This window comes from Mustela nivalis (genome assembly GCF_964662115.1).
Source record: "Mustela nivalis genome assembly, chromosome: 16".
NCBI classification, from domain to species: Eukaryota; Metazoa; Chordata; class Mammalia; order Carnivora; family Mustelidae; genus Mustela; species Mustela nivalis.
In genome coordinates this window covers 22,851,083-22,872,169 of record NC_139035.1, presented here as the reverse complement: position 1 = coordinate 22,872,169, position 21,087 = coordinate 22,851,083, and the positions used below count along the sequence as shown (strand labels likewise).

At 35.2% G+C, this 21,087-nt stretch overlaps 1 protein-coding gene across 1 annotated transcript in view; it reads left to right on the top strand.

The window, feature by feature from the left end:
- Positions 1-21,087, top strand: part of TDRD5 (tudor domain containing 5) — an 89,821-nt gene that overhangs the window by 20,666 nt on the left and 48,068 nt on the right. The window contains 2 exon segments of the mRNA XM_082704087.1: positions 4,916-4,999; positions 7,337-7,393. Of these exon segments, the coding sequence (XP_082560213.1) occupies positions 4,916-4,999; positions 7,337-7,393 (141 nt within the window).

The following is a 21,087-nucleotide window of genomic DNA, read 5'->3' as shown; positions in this document are numbered from 1 at the left end:
GCCAGTTTTGTGATCTTGATCACAAGTGTATTTATGTTTTACCATATGGTCGAAGGGCTGCAGAATATTCCTCTAAGATGTCTTTTAGCTTCGTGCCTCTTCTTTCCAAAATGCTTCCACCCTCATGTTTCCAAATACCACCCAGGTGTCTGTTTTTAAAATTGTTTCTTATTACAAAGTAATAAAGATTGATTGGAGAAGATTTGAAATACAGGAAAGCACAGAAGAAAATAAAAATCACCTATATTTTTATCACTCAGAAAAGTTAACTTTTTCTTTGAAAATTTTTATTTAAATTCCAGTGAACATGCAGTAGTATATTAGTTTCGGGGGGTACAGTGTAGTGGTTCGGCACTTTGTATGTCACCCGGAGCTTGTCACAAGTGCACTCCTTCATCTCTATCACCCGTTTTTCCCATCCTACCATTCCTTCCCCTCTGGTGACCATCAGTTTGTTCTCTACAGTTAAGTCTGTTTCTTGGTTTTTCTCTCTCTCTTTTCCCCCCACTTTGCTCATTGGTTTTGTTTCTTAAATTGCACAAAGGACTAAAATCATATATTTGTCTTTCTGACGGACTGATTTTGAAAGGCATACATGCACCCCAGTGTTTATAGCAGTATTAGCTACAATAGCCAAACTATGGAAACAGCATCGATCAACTGATAATGGATAAAGAAGATATGGATAAAGAAGATATGGTGTATATATACACAATGTAATATTGCTCAACTGTAGAAAAGAAGTAAATCTTGCCATTTGCAATGACATAGATGGAGCTAAAGAGTATTATGCTAAGCGGCGCTCTCTTTCTTTCTTTTTCTTTTTAAATAAAATTAGAATCATTCTGGCCCAGGTTTGTGACCTGCTTTTTTTTTTTTTTTTAAGTCCTAACTGTAAGTTGTGAACATCCCACATTAAGTATTGTAATGCAACATAATTTTTATTGGTAGTAGGATGCACGGTAATTTAACTTGTAACCTTGATTAGGCATTAAGCCTGTTGCTAGTGTTTGTTATTAAAAATAGTCTTGTGATGAAAATCATTACTTCACAGGATAAGTTTCTGGAGCAACAATCGCTGCATCAAAAAAAATTGTGTTTTTAGGGACGCCTGGGTGGCTCAGTGGGTTAAGCCTCTGCCTTCGGCTCAGGTCATGATCTCAGGGTCCTGGGATCGAGTCCCACATCGAGCTCTCTGCTTGGCGGGGAGCCTGCTTCCTCCTCTTTCTCTCTGCTTGCCTTTTTGCCTACTTATGATCTCTGTCTGTCAAATAAATAAATAAAATCTTAAAAAAATTATTTTTATGTGGTTAGGTTGTCCTTCATAAAAGTTGTTTTAGTTAACACTTAGATAAGGTGTGTGTATGGAGAGTGCTGCTTTTTTTGTACCTTTGCTAGTACCCAGCATAGATGACCTCTCCCTCCCCACCAACCCAGGCTATTAGATCTCCCATTGCTTTCCTAATGCTTTTAAGGATATTACCCTTTCATGACACTCTGTGAGTCTTTTCATGATATTTATCATAATTACAATTATATATTTATGATTATTTCATGTTTGTCTCCCCATACTAGACCACCAGGTTCCAGAATGGCAGTGACCATTTCTAATTTATTTACCCTGTATATCCACTGTGGAGCACATAGTATGTGTTCAGAACATTTTTGTTGAATGAATAAGTGGGCATTATTGTAAAAATAATTTTCCACTTTGATAGGCAAGTAACTATATCTGACTAGTGTCTCTTTATTAGAGGTTAAGCTTCATGCTTTTATTGCTTAATGTTACTATTTATCAATTGCCTATTTATGTTTTTGTCCATTTTTTTTGAGGAGTACCATTTTCTGACTCAAAGTTCTTCTGTCTCTTCTCTAATCCTAGAGACTCCTATTTGAATATGGTATTTTTTCTCCTGTCACTTTCCATCTTTATTTATGCCTCTGTAATATAATTTTTGTTTGATTGATTTATTATCCATTCTTTGTGTTTGCTAGGTAGGCATCTGAGACTGAATATTATTGAAATCAGTGTTGCCTCAGATTATTTCCTTGTGTCAATCACTGATTACCTTCCTTTCTCACTGCCCTTAGCCCTATAACTTCTACCCTCCAAGTATAGATATCCCCAAGATTAGCTGCACTTTAAGAAATCTTCCCTTTCCCATTCAGCTTAAAGTCATCTTAATTTAGTGATCTAGCTTGAGGCAAAAAACATTTTTTTTCTTCTTGAGAAGCATTCTATTCCTAGCTAAGAACCTATCATTTTGACATCTTAAGCCCAGGCCTGGTGACTGTTTTCTTTAAAGGGCCACATGGTAAATATTTGAGGCTTGAGGACCAAATGGTCTCTTTTGTAAACACTCAACTCTGCCCTTGTAGTGTGACACACAGTCATGTAGGTAATGTGTAAATGAGTGAGTGTGGCATGTTCCAGTAAGATTTTATTTATGAATACTGAAATTTGAGTGTCATATAATTTTCATGTGTCACAATATATTCATTTTATGTTTTTCCCCCTACTACTTAAAAATATTGAGACTATTCCAAGCTTACCGGCAGTACAAACACAGATGGCAAAGGCCAGGTTTGGCCCCTGGGCTGTCCTTTCCTGACCCTGTCCCCAAGCCATGCTCCAGAGAGAAAAATCACATTTGTAATTTTCATCCTGTCATTACCTCTCAGTTTCCTGAACTTTTGGAATTTGTTAAAAAACAGCAAAAACCTACATCTGTGTTCCAGGGTCCTTTAGCTTTCCTCCTAAAACTTGCAGTCTTAGAGCCTGTTCCCCTGGGCCTCCTATTATTCATCCCTATCGAATTAGCAGTTCCCTTGCCTGTACTGGAATCTTTCCTAATTTCTACAGATTCCGCGTTCCAACTTTTAATGTCCCCTCGTCTTAGCGACCCGGTGAAGACTCCCTTCCAGAGAGTTGCAGTGGGTTCCCTGTTGGTTGTCCACCTCTCTTATATCATTTTCTGCTGACGCATTAAAATTCTGATTATGTCTCTCCCTTGCTGAAAATCTCAAGGTGTTTTTTTTTTAATATAACCAAGTAAAGCTCCTTTGTTTGGAGGTATTCTGTAGTCCTTCCTTCTCTGTTCTTCATTATTATCTCCTACTACTTCCTTAGTGCCTTCAGGCGAGTTATTTTTTCCCCCTTTTCTCCTGTGCTCATTAAGTTCCTTATGGCTTCCTTGCCATCTCTACCACCCTTCAAGGCCCTTCAGAAAGGAGGCTTTCCTTGTATTTATAACCTAATGTGATAATAGATCCCTCTGCATTTCTCTCCCTCTTCAGTGATGCTCTGAGACGGCCTTAGGTTATAGCAGTTTATGCTTTTATCTCCTTTCCCTACTTAATTTTAAGTGGCTTGAGAGGAATGACACTGATGTGTCCCTTTTTTTTGGTCCCTTGCAACACCTAGCACAGTAATAATATAAGAAGTTGTTATACTGACTCTTCTCATGGGGGGAGCATGTCGGGATGTGAGGAATCTGTTCCCTTTAGATTTTCTTAGCTGTTCCCTGGGAGAGCTTTGGCGAGTTCTCTGATGGCAGATACAGAAGAATCATGAAGAACATGAGCCCAGGGCTGAGGCTTTTTGTGAAAGCTAGTGATATAATCCTAAGAATCTAGTCTCCCCCCCATCCCCTTTTCCTGTTAATCTTACAAGATACTGAAACTGTCTTCATTTTCCAGATGAAGAAACTGACACCTGAGAGGTTATACAGTTTGTAAGTAATGACAGGCCAAGTGACAAGAAGAAAGATGAAAAAATAGAAAGTTTAGAAGGAAAAAATATTAATAATGATTCTATGTGGTAGGATTTTAGCGTAGTGTGTGTTTTTCATTATACCTTTGTGTCTTTTCTAGCATCTATTTTTCCCACTTACTTTAAATATGTATATTTAAACATACATGCTTTAAATATACATGTTTAAACATTACTATCTTTAAACATACATTATGACTCTTCTGCTTTAAATCATCCCATCTCAGATGTTGTGGTTTTACTGGGAGAAATGTGAATCCATGGTCTTTGATTCACTTAGGTCTCCCCTGCCATGGCTGTTTACCGGGTGGGAATGTCTTCATAGGCGCCATGCTTCCCTGACTGTGACTGCCTGTGTTTCTGGCTTATTTTTCCAGATAGTCCTGTATATCATCTTCTACCTTATTGGGAACTCTATACCTTTGGTTTGTCTCAACAAACATCCTTAGATCCCTGTTGTCTTAGCTCATGCCTCTCCTGTCTTTATTCCCTGCCTATCGCATTCGGATAGTCCTCCATCACTTCCTCACCTTATTTTTCTGCTTTCTCAACTCCCTGAACTGTCTCCCCTTTCCCTCCAACTCTAAGGACTGGGCCTTGCTGCAGAACTCAGAATACTGAAGCCATCAGATAGTTACTCCACCTTCTGACCCACGTTCTGTATCCCGCCTGGTTCTTTCTTCTTTCCTGTTAGAACAGAAGAGCTTTTCCTCCCTGCCCTGGCGCACATTCTTTCCTGCCTCCCAGGACCTTCTGCCATTCAGTCCTTTCCTTGCATTTGGCATTCACTAGGCATGTGTTTAACAAACACCGAACTTTTATAAACAGAAAAAAATTAGCAAAAATCCTTTCTGGGTAAGAGTAGGAGATTGAGTAGGAGTTTGAAAAATGGAACACTCTAGAATCTGATTGTTTCAGAGAATGTTAATTACCCTGGAAACTTGCAGAGTGTTTAGTTTTATAGATTTCATCTACTCTAAATATATATTTTATATGGTATGAAATGTAACAATGCCTCTTAAGAATTTACCCATTTGATTGAAAGACATTTCCTGTGGTAGGTGTTTCCTTTTACATATTGTTCAGATTTATCTTTGATCTTTTTCTTTTTGGATTATAACTTGAATTTTTTTTTTTTCATAGCTGGAGAACACATTCAAATCAGTTATTGCACAGATTGGACCTGGCGGGACTATTAATCCAGAACTAAAACATAAGATACAATTTGTAAGTATTTTCTGTTTCTGGGAAATGAATAGGAATAATCAATTACACATTTAGATCTCATTTGTGGTTAAATTTTCTTTGCCTGTGAGTATTTATTTTATACTTAATATCGGATCATTTTAAATGTATTGCAAATGGAATGGCTATTCCTTTAAGATCAGAAAAAAATTACTCCTAATAATTTTTAATGTTCTCGAAATTATTTAGCAAATGGAATTCTTCCATGCTGTCTTCTTTTTTTCTTCCTCTTACCCCCATAAATCATTGTTAGCAAACAGTTCAAGGTATTTCCAGTATCAGTTTCATATATATGGATGTCAAATATTCTAAACATTACATGGCATTCCACTCTGCCAGTGCACTATCTTTCATTTATGAGATCTGGGGTTGATTATGTTGCGGTTTCTAGCTTTGGCTATTAAAAAAATGTTACAGTTAATGTCCTTGAACATGTGTCTGGAAGCAGACTTGTCAAAGGCATTGAATAATTTAGTTTTGGTCATTAATACTTAATCGCCCTCTAAAAGATCTGAACAGATTTGTATTCCCATTGATGGTGAAATGTTACTATCCAATAATGTTTAATTTATACCTCTTGATTTTTATATTGAGCATCTTTTCATATGCTTAGTAGCCATTTGTATTTATTTATTTTTTAAGATTTTATTTATTTACTTGAGAGAGAGCACAAGAAGGGAGAGGGTGAGAGGGAGAAGCAGACTCCCTGCAGGACTCAGTCCTGGGACTCCAGGATCATGACCTGAGCAGAAGGCAGTCGCTTAACCAACTGAGCCACCCAGGCACCCCTCCATTTATATTTCTTATGTGAATTACCTGTTCATATCTTTGGCCTAATTTGTTGTTTTTCCTTTTTAATTTGTGAAAGCTCTTTGGCTGTTAATGTATCAGGCTAAAGGTTATGTACACTTAAAAGTTGGTGGAAGCTATTCTTACCTGAATGATCAGAGTGCCTTTACGACTCTTACTCCTTTTATATTATTCCATTTCAGTTGTCGTGGTTTTATTGGGTGAAATGCAAAAACCCTATTTTTTCATTCAAACCCTATTTTTTTGTTTGGACATTTGGCCATGTACCCAATGATTATTTATTTAAGGATATTCAATATGATTTTTTTACAGTGACAAAAAATTAAAGAAAAGTTAAACATTCATTGGTAAAGGATTGGTTAATTACCCAAACTACACAGTATCATGAGGCTTATAAGAAAGTTTTTGTATATTTTAGTTAATTTACATGGCAGTATCTTCTTGACATATTAAAACAGATTTTATAGAATAGCATGTTTAGTATTGTCCTTTCATGTAAAATCATGTATAATGTGTGTGTCTACATGAAGAGGTTCTTAAAGGATGATTTATGAAAAGCAGCAACAACTATCTCTGGTCATAGGATTTTGGAACCATTTTTATATTTTTCTGAAGCTTGATTTAGACTTTCTAATGAAACGTAATATTTGGAAAAATCTGGATGACACAAAGCTTTTTATACTTTGAGATAGAGTAATTTAGGAATTTTTCCTAAAAAATAGTTGGACAAGTGTGCAATATGCAAATATGAAAATAATTATAATTGTGACAATAAAACACAGGACACAGCCATAAATAGAGGATCAAGTAAGTAAATTTAGGTATATCAAATAATCTTAAAACTCTATAGCTAGTAAACATGTTGATCCATATTTACTGACATGTAGAGTTGCTTATGGTATGATAATAAAAAAACTTGTTATAGAAATGATTATTTTATTTTTATATTAAAGACCAATATTTTTATGTGCATACGGGCAACAAAAACTATGATAACTTTTTCTTTGCTTAACTGAATTTTTCAAAGTTTTCTATAGTATTCATTTTCTTTTCTACCATTTAAAATGTTTGAGAGGTGCCTGGCTGACTCACTCGGTAGAGCATGTGACTCTCGATCTCGGGGTTGTGAGTTTGAGCCCCACACTAGGTATTATGATTACTTAAATATAAAATATTTAAAATAAAATGCTTGAAATTATGCTGTAGAATATTTACTTTATGTAAGCTAAAGCTAACTATGTTTTTTAAAGAATTGTAGGAATTTCTGGAGAGCTATGGCATTGCAGTACTGTGCAAGAACGATTTCTCAACTCTGGAAATGTTGGAAGCCTTTTTTTTGTTATTGTTTTTTAAAAACTGATTTTAAAAGTATTGTGACTTTTAATTCATTCACTCACTAATCTTATTTTTTTCTTTGTTATTATTTAAGTTTATAGTGTTTTTATTTTGATATTTTGTTAGCCAGAATCCTAATAATGTCTATTTATATTGTATTGTATTTTCTATTAGGTAGTATCCAAGTTTCCGGAGGGTTTGCTTATTTCTAAACTGCTCAGAGAGTTTGAGGTGAGTATTTTATTTTTCATCAACCATGTTTATTTTTTTATTTCTTAGGTTTCTTTGATGTGTAGAAATTTTGTGTCTACTCCTTGGCTCCTCCAGGTCTATGTGGTAATTCAACATTTTGTTTTGCATTTTGCTATCATTTTCTTTACTAAAAGAGTTAAGAATATGGTACTTTATAAGTACCTCATTATACATAGGCTATCTTTACCATTTATGTTATGATAATAGAATAAAAGTTGATTTTTAAGGTCTGGCAATGCCAGTTGTCAGTGAGGATTTGGAAAAACAGAATATGTCATCCATTTCTTGTGAGACAAAACCCCTTTGGAGTTTTGACAGTATCAGAGTTGAAGATAAGCACCCCCAGTGGTCCAGCATTTCCACTTCTACATACATACTATAGAGAAACTCTTACGTGTGCGCGTGGAGACCTGCATAAGGCATGTGCATCTGGCAGCAGAGACAAAAACTGGAAACAGATTAAATGACTGTCAATAGGAGAATGGATAAATAGAGACTGACATTTATGTGATGGAATAATACATTGTAGATAAAATAAACTAGGTTTATTCTGCAACATGGATCATCATCTGTTTAGTGAAAAAATCAAGTTGCAGAATGGTAATTTAGACCCTGTCACATAGCCAGTTTAAAAAAATGGTAAGATCTGGGTACATACTAGCTCTATGCTGGGCTCTGTTCTGAATGCTTTTCATATTGTAGTTCATTTGATTTTTCACAACAGACAGAAGCACAAGAAGTAACTTGCCTAAGGGGCAGGTAGTAACAGATGGAGTCAGGATTTGAATCCCAGGTTTTGAATCCTGAATCTTAACTTCTGTGCCATGGAAACTGTCATATATATAAACAGATATAAACAGGTTTTGTGAGATACTACAGCATAATGGTTAAATACATTAGCTTCTATGTGCTGGTTTATAAATGATATCTAAAGTCAGGATAACTAACTTAGAGAGTTTTGCCAAGTTTCAATGGCTTAAAAATGAAATACTTAGAACAGTGCCTGCCACATAGTAATTGTTCAATAAATATTAACTCTTAGAAGAAAGAAAAGGTTGAAAAGATAGGCATCATCCCTTGGAAATGATGGAGAAGACTTAAGTTCCCATTGTTTTAAAAATTGGAATCTTTTTGTGCCACAAAATTTTAGACTTAAAACAAAGGGTCTTGGTGACGAACCAGCAAATTAACTTACCTTATAAGGAAATTCCAGAATAAAGTCTGTAAGAGAATATGACTTATCACAAAATTTATGGGTAAAATCAGTCTCCTATGCCAGAGTCACAACTGAAAGTGAAGAGTTTTATACCACAGTCAAATGTAGCTTGTAATAACAGTTCAAGGAGTTAAGCTTACATGTCAGCAGTCTTGGAGAAGTTAAAACCTTTTAATGTTATAGCGAAGCTCTTTGCTTTTCTTAGTAAACAGGCAGAAATTCAGCTTCATGATTAGAAGTATACAGTAAGTACATATTTATTTTAACTTTTGTTCTAACTTATAAAAACATTTGCTTAACCCTTTATTTATCCAGTGTGATAAAAAGCTACCTGTTTGATTTGCCCTCTTGAACTACCTGTTTGGTAGTCTGTGTTCAAAATGGCTTGTTCAGTTGTTAATTGAAGAGAAAATATTGTAGTGGCAGCATAGTTTTTGGCTTTTCCTGAGGCTCCACATAAAGACAGAGAAACTAGATAGCAAAACTAAAAGTCCACTGATAATATCTACAACAAAATTGGGTAATATATTTTCTAAGAACAGTTTTGTGGAGAGTAATTACCAGCAGCTACAAGGTCTTCATGTTACCAGTGTCTGTGACAGGAGAAAATAGAAGGATATAAGGGAGCCGATTTCTGATGGATCTGGGAATAAAAAATTACAGAGTAACTGTAAGATAATTCACTAGACAGTATAGCAAGCCATTTTAAAAATGGCAGCTGAAACTGGATAATACTTTACTATATCTAATAGCAGAGAGTGTTTCATGGTAAGGCTTGAATCAGGCTGGAGCATTGTAGCCTCTGTGTATTCTTGAAATGGACAGGCCAGAGTTCCCTTCCAGATAGGACCAGAAATGAGAGAAAAATTGAGCAGGATAGGGACCATAGAAAAAGAAGGTCCAGATGTAAGGCTTAAAAGAAAAGAGCCAGGATATTTCAAAAACAGATATATATATATATATATATATATATATATAGAGAGAGAGAGAGAGAGAGAGAGAGAGAGAGATTTTTTTTAATTTGAGTGTTGTTGACCATGTTATACTTGTTTGAAGTGTTCTTCATGGCAACTCAACAAGTTCAAATATGATGCTATTCTCACTACTATTGTAGCTGCCATCTGTCACCATACAGCACAACACTATTACACCATTGACTATATTCCTTATGCTATGCCTTTATTCCTGTGACTTACTCATTCCATAACTGGAACCTGCATCTCGCACTCCCTTTGACCAGTTTCCCATCCTCCCCATCCACTGCCTTCTGGCAACCATCAGTTCTCTGTGTTTACAGGTCTGATTCTTCTTCTTCTTCTTCTTTTTTTTTAATATTCCAACTATGAGTGAAGCCGTGTGGTATGTCTTTCTCAGTCTGACTTATTTCACTTAGCATTGTACCCTCTAGGCCCATCCATGTTGTTGCAGATGACAAGATCCTCTCCTTTATTATGGCTGTGTGATACTCCTGTGTGTACACCACATCTTGCTTATCCATTCATCTATTGATGGACTTTTGGGTTGGTTCCATTATTTTGGGTATTGTAAATAATACTGCAAGAAACATAGGGGTACATAGATTAAATTAATGTTTTCATTTTCTTTGGGTAAATCCCTAATAGTAAAATTATTGGATCATACGGTATTTTTATTTTTAATTTTTTGAGGAACTTTTGTGGCTCTACTAAGGTACTATATTTCTTAACAGTATATGAGAATAGTAGAAGGAGGTCTGAAGCAGAAAAGCAGTCCAGAATGTTATACAAATTAGGAAAATGAATTTCACCTAAAATATGCAACAGAAGAGGATCAGAACCAAACATCTTTACTATGTTTAGAAAAAAAGAGAATAAGGAGAAGAGTAATTTATCTATAGATAGTGAAAGCATGTCAGAAATGCATGCCCTTAATACAGATCAAAACTGAAGCCTACTTTTTCAAAAAGATATATTAAGATACATAAGATACATTAAGAAGTATTGTTATTTCATGAACAATATAAATCTGAAGTATATGAATTTGAAAATAAGGTGATAATAGACTGGGCAGAATTAGAAAGAAAAGAAAAAAATCATTTCCAAAATGAATACTAAACTGCAAAGATGACAAGAGCAAAAAATACGACAGATAATGCCCTCAGGAAAAAAGAAAACAGGTAAGTATGAGGAACATTTTGAAAATTCAGAGGAAATGAAGGAGGCTCTGGGGATCTAGGCATAAAAAGTCTCTGTAATGTTTTTGAAATCTAGTGAGAAACTCAGGCATGCAAATAAATTAAGATGATATGTATGAGTAGCTTATATTGGAATAATCTTGAAGATAAGTATTATAAATTCTGGACAAAGTTTTAAAAAACCACTGTCTGAAGGTACTAAATCAATATCTAAAAGTAGGCAGAGGCGCACCTGGGTGGCTCAGTGGGTTAAAGCCTCTGCCTTCGGCTCAGGTCGTGATCTCAGGGTCGTGGGATTGAGCCCTACATCAGGCTCTCTGCTCGGCAGGGAGCCTGCCTCCCCCTTTCTCTCTGCCTGTCTCTCTGCCTACTTGTGATCTCTGTCTGTCAAATAAATAAATAAAATCTTTAAGAAAAATATAAAGTAAAAGTAGGCAGAAACTGGACAGGATTCACCATCTGGAAGAGGGAATGACACCTTTTTTATTTGTCTAGATTTTGGCCTGATGGCAGGCCTCATCCAATGTTTGGAATTTCAGATTTGGACAAAAACCAGAAGTATATACTGGCTTGAAGAACCAGAGGACAGTGTTTAGAGCTGTGTAAGCAGCTGAAAAATGAAGGGAGAAATTTTAGGATAGAGAGAGCTACAGAGGAGGAACAACAAATTCTGCACATAAATTCTGCTCAAATCTCTGGTTGATAGTTGAACTATGCATGGTTGCAGCAGGGTCAAAGTAGTCTAGTAAGTCTAAAAGAATTAACTATATTTCAGCTGTTGACCATCACAGAGAGGCAGAATTTAAGTTCGGCCAAATTCATGGCCTGCTTAAACAAAGCAAAAAGCAGTTGGCTTAAAAGGAATATGAACAATTCCAGAGTCTTTTTGGTATATCATTCATCATGTCCAGGATACAAACCAATTTACTAAATCAGAAACAAAATATAATTAAGAAACAAAATATGATCCTTAGTGAAGAGAAAAAGTAATCAATGGAAATATTGGTGATGCAGATGTTGAAGTTAGAAAAAGGGTTTTAAAAAGCTTTTATAGTCCTGTTAAGGGATGTAAAGAAATATGTGTTCATACTGGATGACCAGGTAACATGTCTTACTGGAGAAAAACTATAAAAAAAAAGATTTTCTAAAAGTTAAAAAAAAAATTCACTGAAGTATTTTAACAAATTGGAAGTGGCAGAAGAAAGCACTGATGAACTTCAAGACAGATCAATAGAAATGGTTCAGTCTGAAGAATAGAGAAAATAAATGGAAAGATTAAAAAAAGCAGAGTCTGGGTACGCCTGGGTGGCTCAGGGGGTTAAGGCCTCTGCCTTTGGCTCAGGTCATGATCCCAGGGTCCTGGGATCGAGCCCCGCATCGGGCTCCCTGCTCAGCGGGGACCCTGCTTCCTCCTCTCTCTCTGTGATCTCTGTCTGTCAAATAAATAAATAGATAAATAAAATATTTAAAAAAAAATCAGAGTCTGAGAGACTGGTGGGACAATATCAGGTGGTCTAACATAGATATAATTGGTGATGAGTGAAAGAAAGGAGAGAAAATAGGAAAATATTTGAAAAAATAATGGCTGAAAATATTCCAAATTTTTGTGAAAGAAGTTTACAGATTTAAGAAGCCCAGATAACTTTACACAGTGAATATAAAGAAAACTTCACACAGGCACATCATAGTCAAACTGCAGAAAACCAGAGATAATTAGAAAATTCTGAAAGCACCCAGAGAAAAATGATTTTCAGAGAAAATCCTGAAAGCAGTGAAATGTATACAGAGGAATAATGACACAAATGATGGCTGACTTCTCATTAGAAACAATAAAGACTAAAAGCAAGTGGAGAGACATCTTTAAAGTGCTGATAGGAAAAATAATGTTAGGCCAAAATTTTATACCTATTGATAGTAGTGTTCAAGAATGAAGGTAAAATAAAGACATTTTCAAATTATCAAAAATTGCAAATTAATAGTAAGCAGCCATGCACTATAAGAAATTCTAAAGAACATTCTTCAGGCTGAACAAATGATGCTAGATTGCACTTAAATCCACAGGGAGAATTGAAGAGCATGGGAAATGGTAAGTGGTCTTTTATATATAAGACTCTTCTTTCATCACTTAAATATATGACTGCTTTAAGCAAAAATTATAACATTGTGTAACTGGGTTTATAGCATGTAGATGATGTGGATGTAATGCACATGAAAACCAGAGCATAATTGGAGTACATTGAGCTATGAGGTTCTTTATATTTTATGTGAGGTAGTACAGTGATATCGAAAATTAAGGGTGTAAAAAATAGCCATAAAAATGCAGAGTTGCAGCTATAAAAACAGTAGATAAATTAAAATGGAATTATACAGAGATACTCAGTGAACCCAAAGGAAGATGGGGTTTATTGTTCAGCTGTCTTGCTTGAAAGACAACAATGGAACAAAGTTTGAGAGGAACGGAATACAAATGGAATCAGAAGAAATTAAATAGAAAAATGTTGGGGCATCTGGGTGGCTTAGTCAGTTATGCATCTAACTCTTGATTTTAGCTCAGGTCTTGAACTCAGGGCTATAAGTTCAAGCCCCATATTGGGCTCTACAGTGGGCATGGAGCTTACTTTAAAAAATAGCAAAATAGTAGCTATAAATCCAATTATATTAATTTCATAAATGTAAGTGGGTGAAACATTAGAATTAATGAAATTGTGAGAGGATGTAAAGATGCAACTAGCTAACATTAACAAGAAACACAGTGTAAATATAAAGACAGAGACTAAAAGTAAAAGATGGAGAAGACATACATGAAATAAGCAAAAAAGAACTGAATTGATTTTAAAAATTGAGATAAAGCAGAGTTCAAGGCAATATGTATTATCAGAGGGCCATTATATAAGGATAGAGGATCGATTCTTTTGTTTTGTTTTGTTTTTTTGAATTTATTTAATTTTTTTTATAAACATATAATGTATTTTTATCCCCAGGGGTACAGGTCTGTGAATTGCCAGGTTTACACAGTTCACAGCACTTACCATAGCATATACCCTCCCCAATGTCCATAATCCTACCCTCTCCCTTCCCCACTCCCCCCAGCAACCCTCAGTTTGTTTTGTGAGATTAAGAGTCACTTACGGTTTGTCTCCCTCCCGATCCCGTCTTGTTTCATTTTTTTCCTTCCCTACCCCCAAGCCCCCCATGTTGCATTTCCACTTCCTCATATCAGGGAGATCGTATGATATTTGTATTTCTCCGATTGACTTATTTCACTAAGCATAATACCCTCTAGTTCCATTCACGTTGTTGCAAATGGCAAGATTTCATTTATTTTGATGGCCGTATAGTATTCCATTATGTATATATACCACATCTTCTTTATACATTCATCTGTTGGTGGACATCTAGGTTCTTTCCATAGTTTGGTTATTGTAGACATTGCTGTTATAAACATTTGGGTACACGTGCCCCTTCGGATCACTACGTTTGTATCTTTAGGGTAAATACCCAGTAGTGCAATTGCTGGGTCATAGTGTAGCTCTGTTTTCAACTTTCTGAGGAACCTCCATGCTGTTTTCCGGAGTGGTTGCACCAGCTTGCATTCCCACCAACAGTGTAGGAAGGTTCCCCTTTCTCCGCATCCTCGCCAGCATCTGTCATTTCCTGACTTGTTAATTTTAGCCATTCTGACTGGTGTGAGGAGATATGTCATTGTGGTTTTGATTTGTATTTCCCTGATGCCGAGTGATATGGAGCACTTTTTCATGTGCCTGTTGGCCACCTGGATGTCTTCTTTGCAGAAATGTCTGTTCATGTCCTCTGCCCATTTCTTGATTGGATTATTTGTTCTTTGGGTGTTGAGTTTGCTAAGTTCTTTATAGATTTTGGACACTAGTCCTTTATCTGATATGTCGTTTGCAAATATCTTCTCCCATCTGTCAGTTGTCTTTTGATTTTGTTAACTGTTTCCTTTGCTGTGCAAAAGCTTTTGATCTTGATGAAATCCCAATAGTTCATTTTTGCCCTTGCTTCCCTTGCCTTTGGTGATGTTCCTAGGAAGATGTTGCTGCGGCTGAGGTCGAAGAGGTTGCTGCCTGTGTTCTCCTCCAGGATTTTGATGGATTCCTTTCTCACACTGAGGTCCTTCATCCATTTTGAGTCTATTTTCGTGTGTGATGTAAGGAAATGGTCCAATTTCATTTTTCTGCATGTGGCTGTCCAATTTTCCCAACACCATTTATTGAAGAGGCTGTCTTTTTTCCATTGGACATTCTTTCCTGCTTTGTCAAAGATTAGTTGACCATAGAGTTGAGGGTCTATTTCTGGGCTCTCTATTCCATTCCATTGATCTATACGTCTGTTTTTGTGCCAGTACCATACTGTCTTGATGATGACAGCTTTGTAATAGAGCTTGAAGTCCGGAATTGTGATGCTACCAACTTTGGCTTTTTTTTTTTTTTTCAATATTCCTTTGGCTATTCAGGTCTTTTCTGGTTCCATATAAATTTTAGGATTATTTGTTCCATTTCTTTGGAAAAAAATGGGGAGATTTTGATAGGGATTGCATTAAATGTGTAGATTGCTTTAGGTAGCATAGACAGTTTCACAATATTTGTTCTTCCAATCCAGGAGCATGGAACATTTTTCCATTTCTTTGTGTCTTCCTCAATTTCTTTCATGAGTTCTTTATAGTTTTCTGAGTATAGATTCTTATCCCTTTGGTTAGGTTTATTCCTAGGTATCTTATAGTTTGAGGATCAATTCTTTAGGAAGACACAACATTTAAATGTGTATTTACCTAATATTTTAAAATAAATGATCCAAAAATTGACAAAATAATGAATTCCACAAATACATTTTCTTTTTCCAGCAATTGATAGAATAGTAAAAAAATGTATAAGGATGTAGAAAATCTGAGCCACCCTCTTTACCATCTTGGTCCACTTTTTAGAGCAAGAGACTCAACAGTGCAGAATATACTCTCAATTCAAGTGCATATGAGACATTTGCCAAGATAGAACATTAGTTGGCTATAGAATTAAGTTCTAACAAATTTCAAAATACCGAAATCTTAGAGTATGCTTTCTGATTATGAAGGGATTAAATTATAAGAATTATAAGAATTATAATTATAATTATAATTATAAGAATTTAACCTTTCAAATAATTTGAAAATTAAACACCATTTTTCTAAACCATTATTAGAGAAATTAGAAAATATTTCCAACTGAATGATAATGAAAATACAGCATATCAAAATCTGTGAGATGTAGCCAAAGCAGCCCTCACAGGAGAATTGATAGTTCTGAAATGTCTAAATTAGAAAAGAAGAAAACGATAAAATCATCATTGACCTAGGGGTCTACCTTAAGCAGGCTAGAAAAAGAGGGGCAAAGTAAACTCAGAACAGGTAGGAGGAACAAAGTGATGAAGCTAAGGATAGAAACCAATAAATTTGCACTTAAAATTAAGCCAAATGTTGATTCTTTGGAAGTTCACCAATTGGTGAACCACTGGAAACTTACAAAGAAAAAAATGACACATTACAGTATCATGAAAGAGAGAGACTTTGTCATTATAGATCCTATAGATATAAAATGACAAGGGAATATTATAAACAACTGTGCGAGTCATTTGATAGCTTAGAAGAAATGAACAAATCCCTTAAAAGATATAAATTGAACCTGAAGAGGAGAAGTAAAATTGTCTGTATTTGCAGGAAATATGTTTATCTAGGTAGAATATATTCAGGAATCCATGAAAAAACTACTAGAACTAACAAGATATGGTTAATATTTGAAAAACTTGTTACATTTCTATATAATGGCAGAAAATAAATAGAAATTTAGAAATTTCTGTCAAACTTAAGTAACTTGAAAATAGGATTAACAAAGAAATATAAGACATCTACACTGAAAACTACTAAACATTGCTGAGAGAAATGCAAGAGGTAACACATTCATGGCTGAGAAGTCTTAATATTATTGTTAGGCTTTAGATGCATTATATTCTTCATCAAAATTCCTGCAGGCTATTTGTAAACATTGAAAAATCCATGAATTTGTCATATAGGAGCATACATGAAGAGATCCATTCATATGTGCTCAAGTGATTTTTGACAGAGTTTCCAAAGGAATTAAATGGGGAAAGTAATATCTGTTCAGAAAATGGTGCTGGAACAACTGAATATCCCTAAAGGAGAAAAATGAACCTCAACCTCGTACCGTGTACAAAAGTTAATGTGAGAGATATTATAGACTCAAATGAAAAGGTTGAAAATTAAAGCATCTTGAAGAAAACACATGTTCATAACCTGGGGGTAGATAAAGAGTTTCTTAGGACATAGAAAGCAATAATCGTTTAAAGGAAAATTGATAATGAGATTTTATTAAAATTAGGAGACTACTTAAAAATTAATAGGCAGATCATAGACTGGGGAGAAATATTTACAATCATACATCTAAAAAAAGGCTTAAATCCAGAATACATAAAGAACCTTTTGTAGCTCTGTTACAGAAAGCCAGACAATGTATTAAAAAAATTGCAAAAAATGTACAGTTTGCAAATGCAGATATGTGCATGCATGATAGTAAACTCTCATACATTTTTAATGCAAGTATAAAATGGTACAACTACTTTCAAAATTGTTCTGTTTCTTATAAAATAACCATATATTTACCCCCTTGACCCAGATGTTTCCCAAGAAAAATCAAAGCTTGTGTCCTTTCCCCAAAAGACTTGAACGTATTATTCATAACAGCATTATACTAAATATCCCAAACTGAAAACAGCCCTATCACCAGTGGGAAAATGAATAAAGAAATTGTATATTTTTACAGTCAAATACTTATTCACCTTTAAGAAGACATAAACTAATACATGAACTAACATGGATGAATCTGAGAAGCACTTGCTGGTGTACAAAGCCTTACGCAGAATAGTACTGTAGGAGGTTTTCCTACTAGAATAGCTAAATAAACACATAAATAAACTCTGTGGTGGAAAAGACTTATTTGTCTCTAGGCAAGGAGGACTTGCTGAGCTGAGGGAAGTGTTCTATGTATGGAACAGGGGTTTGGGTTATACAGTTTAGCTTTTATCAAAGCCATTGAATGGTCACCTGAAGTTTTGAAGTGTTTCAGTGTATGTCAGTTTTACCTTAAAAAAACTAACATATTGAAACCAATTAATTATGTGCATGCTAACTTACTTTGGGGTTACCGTTACTGATGTTTGGAGGTTACTCTAAAATGTACAAAGGATAACATGATTGGTAGGTGGATGGGTAGATGATAAAGCAAATATAGGAGAATACTAATAATTATATCACTGAGCCTGTAGGTGTTCACTGTCCAAGTTTTTCACCTCCTGCCATGTTTGACTTTTTTTTTTTTTAAAGATTTTAATTATTTGACAGAGAGAGAGAGAGAGAGAGGCAGTGAGAGAGGGAACACAAGCAGGGGGAGTGGGAGAGGGAGAAGCAGACGCCTCGCTGGGCAGGGAGCCTGATGCGGAGCTCGATCCCAGGAACCTGAGATCATGACCTGAGCTGAAGGCAGACACTTGACAACTGAGCCATCCAGGCGCCTCATATTTGAAATATTTTATAAGAATATGTTAGAAAAAATGAACAAAGGTAAAGATGTAAGAGAAAGTAACAGATTTTGAAAACACACAGAGAAGAGCCAACATATAAATAATAAAACCAAAGAGTGAAATAGAACAAATACTGAAAACTATAGTTTGAGTGAACTTTACTAAAATGGAAGATTTGAAGCTGTGTATTGAAAGAACACATGACATACTTGGGAATGTTCACCAGAAAGACCCACATCAAATTATTGGACTTAAAGGAAAAGAACAATCCTTTGGACATCTAAACCAAAAGAGCAAGTGATTTATAAGGGAGACAGAATTAGATTATGGATATTTTCACAGCAGTATTTTATGCTAGAAGAAAAGGGCATAACATATTTCATATACTCAAGGAAAAAAAATGTAGCTAATGGTTTTATAGCTAGCAAAATTAACCTTCAAGTATAGAGCACCAGAGAAGCTGTCATCACCATGCGAGAATTCAAGAACTATTGTTCTCATGAGTCCTTCTCAAAGAGTCTACTGTTGAATGAACTTAAGAAAACTGGAACTGTTGAGAGGTAACAACAAAAGAACTGACAGTGACCGCTCCTTGTAAAAGTAAGAGCAAATGAAGGTTAGAAGGAGATAATATAGTACATGATGGCTATATAGTCTGATAATGTAGATAAAGAACAATTCCACAAAATGACAGAGAAGTAGTCAGCATAGGCATAAAAGTTTAATTGCTTTTATTATATTGATGGTCCTAGTGTTAGTCCTGTTACTCAATTTGGAGATTGTTGTATAATGTGGTATAGAGTATAGTAATAATTATGGGATAGATGAAAGCAATTACAGGATAATTTTAATTGTGTGTATAAACATATTATAGTTGCATAAATAGAACCTGGAATATCTTTTCATTCCAGACTAATAAGGAACCTATTAAAGACTAGGTTCACATCAGAAGGGCTTAGGAATCCACTTGAAGACTTATTTTGGGAATCGTCAGTAAGATTAATACATGCAGTGGTTTGAAGCCCATCAAATGTTTAATTCTTTGAGTTTCTATGATATTGGTCATCATGGAGGATGATAGAGAACCGATTTATTTTCTTGAAAAATAATAAAGAGAAAGCCAATCACTTATCCTGGCTTTGCTAAATGAACTGGTATAACTGGGTAACCCGGTAGCTGATGAGGGGAGCATATCCATAAAATGTTCCAACTAAGTAACAAAAAAGAATTGATAGAATTTCACTATGTTAAAACCCTTAATAAAATAGCAGATCTAGGTATGGACCAGGAATGGCTCCTGACACCACCAAAAAAGAGACAACCAGACATTATATGCCCCTTTATAAATTATTTAGCATTACTTCAATCACAGAGCATGAGTCTGACCAAGCCTTTGATCCAGAAAACAGAAAACAGTTTTTGCACTGGAATGTCATCTTGCAAAATCCACACAGTGAAGAAATAAATCACGTAATAGAATATATTCATATATTTGAGGGCACAAATATAAACTCTAAGTTGAATTGGAAGAGAGAAGTGCTTATGGTTGGGGGTCTGTAAAGCTGGAGACGGAACAAAGAAATTAAGGAAAAAATGTCCTTAAATATCCATCAATGGACAGAACCAACTTAGTAATACTAATTCTCCATCTACAAAGTAGAACTCAACTGTGTCATGTACTGATAGGGGATTATCTCTGTATTAACTGAAACATGTACAATAGATATAATCTATTATGCCGAAATATGATGTGTGTTCAGATTTTGACAATTTCTAGAAAGTCGCTCAAGAAACTGAAGATGAGTGTTTATGCAAGAACGTGGAGTAATTGGTTACCTCCAGGGAAGAGATCTCCTGTGCCACTGAAGGATGGGATTGGGTCAGAGACTTAGTTTTGCCATATACTTTTTTGAGACTCCTAAATGACATGTATTAAAAAATTAATGAAATCCTTCCCAGATTAGTTATGTGCTTGAATGGCCTGCGTATTCATCATACTAGGCACTTTACAGAGAAGATAAACCAATAAAGAGACTAATGAACACAAAAGGGAAAGAAGCCATAATATATAATGTGCTAAGAAGGAGAGATTCAAGTCTCATTCACCATCATCCTTCCCCTTTCTTCTACCAGACTTTTCTCTCTTGGGATATTCATGACTAGCTATAGATGTATATTAGCGACCCTTTAGAACAATGACTTGGCTGATGCTGGGCCTCTGTTTTTCAAGTGTCTTGGGAGAAGTCATAAAGAGTTGAGTTGGGTCCCATACTGTCCATGAACAAGAAGGTATACAGCAGTTCTATCCTCTGTCAAGAGTTAGTTCTTTTAGAGTGTTTACCTTCTGTGTTCCTGCCAGTTTTCCCCAGGGTGTTGAAGTCAGAGCAATTGTTTATTTCCTGGTCTAGCTAAAGGAACAGAAAAAGAATTATGATTAGTTCATTGGCTTTACCATGGTTAGGGAGACAGAGGTTTAGGAATTTGAACATTTTAATGGGGGATCTCACTAACAAGGGCAAACTTCCAATTCATTGTGCAGTTTAAACCAAACGTATTTTGTATATATCCCATATATATTTTTCTATATTTGGTAAAATTTTTCTTCTTTTGCAAGTCCAGAAAATCGAGCAGATACACTGACACCTGCTTATTTATTTTATTTATTTTTTATTTTTTTATTTTTTATAAACATATATT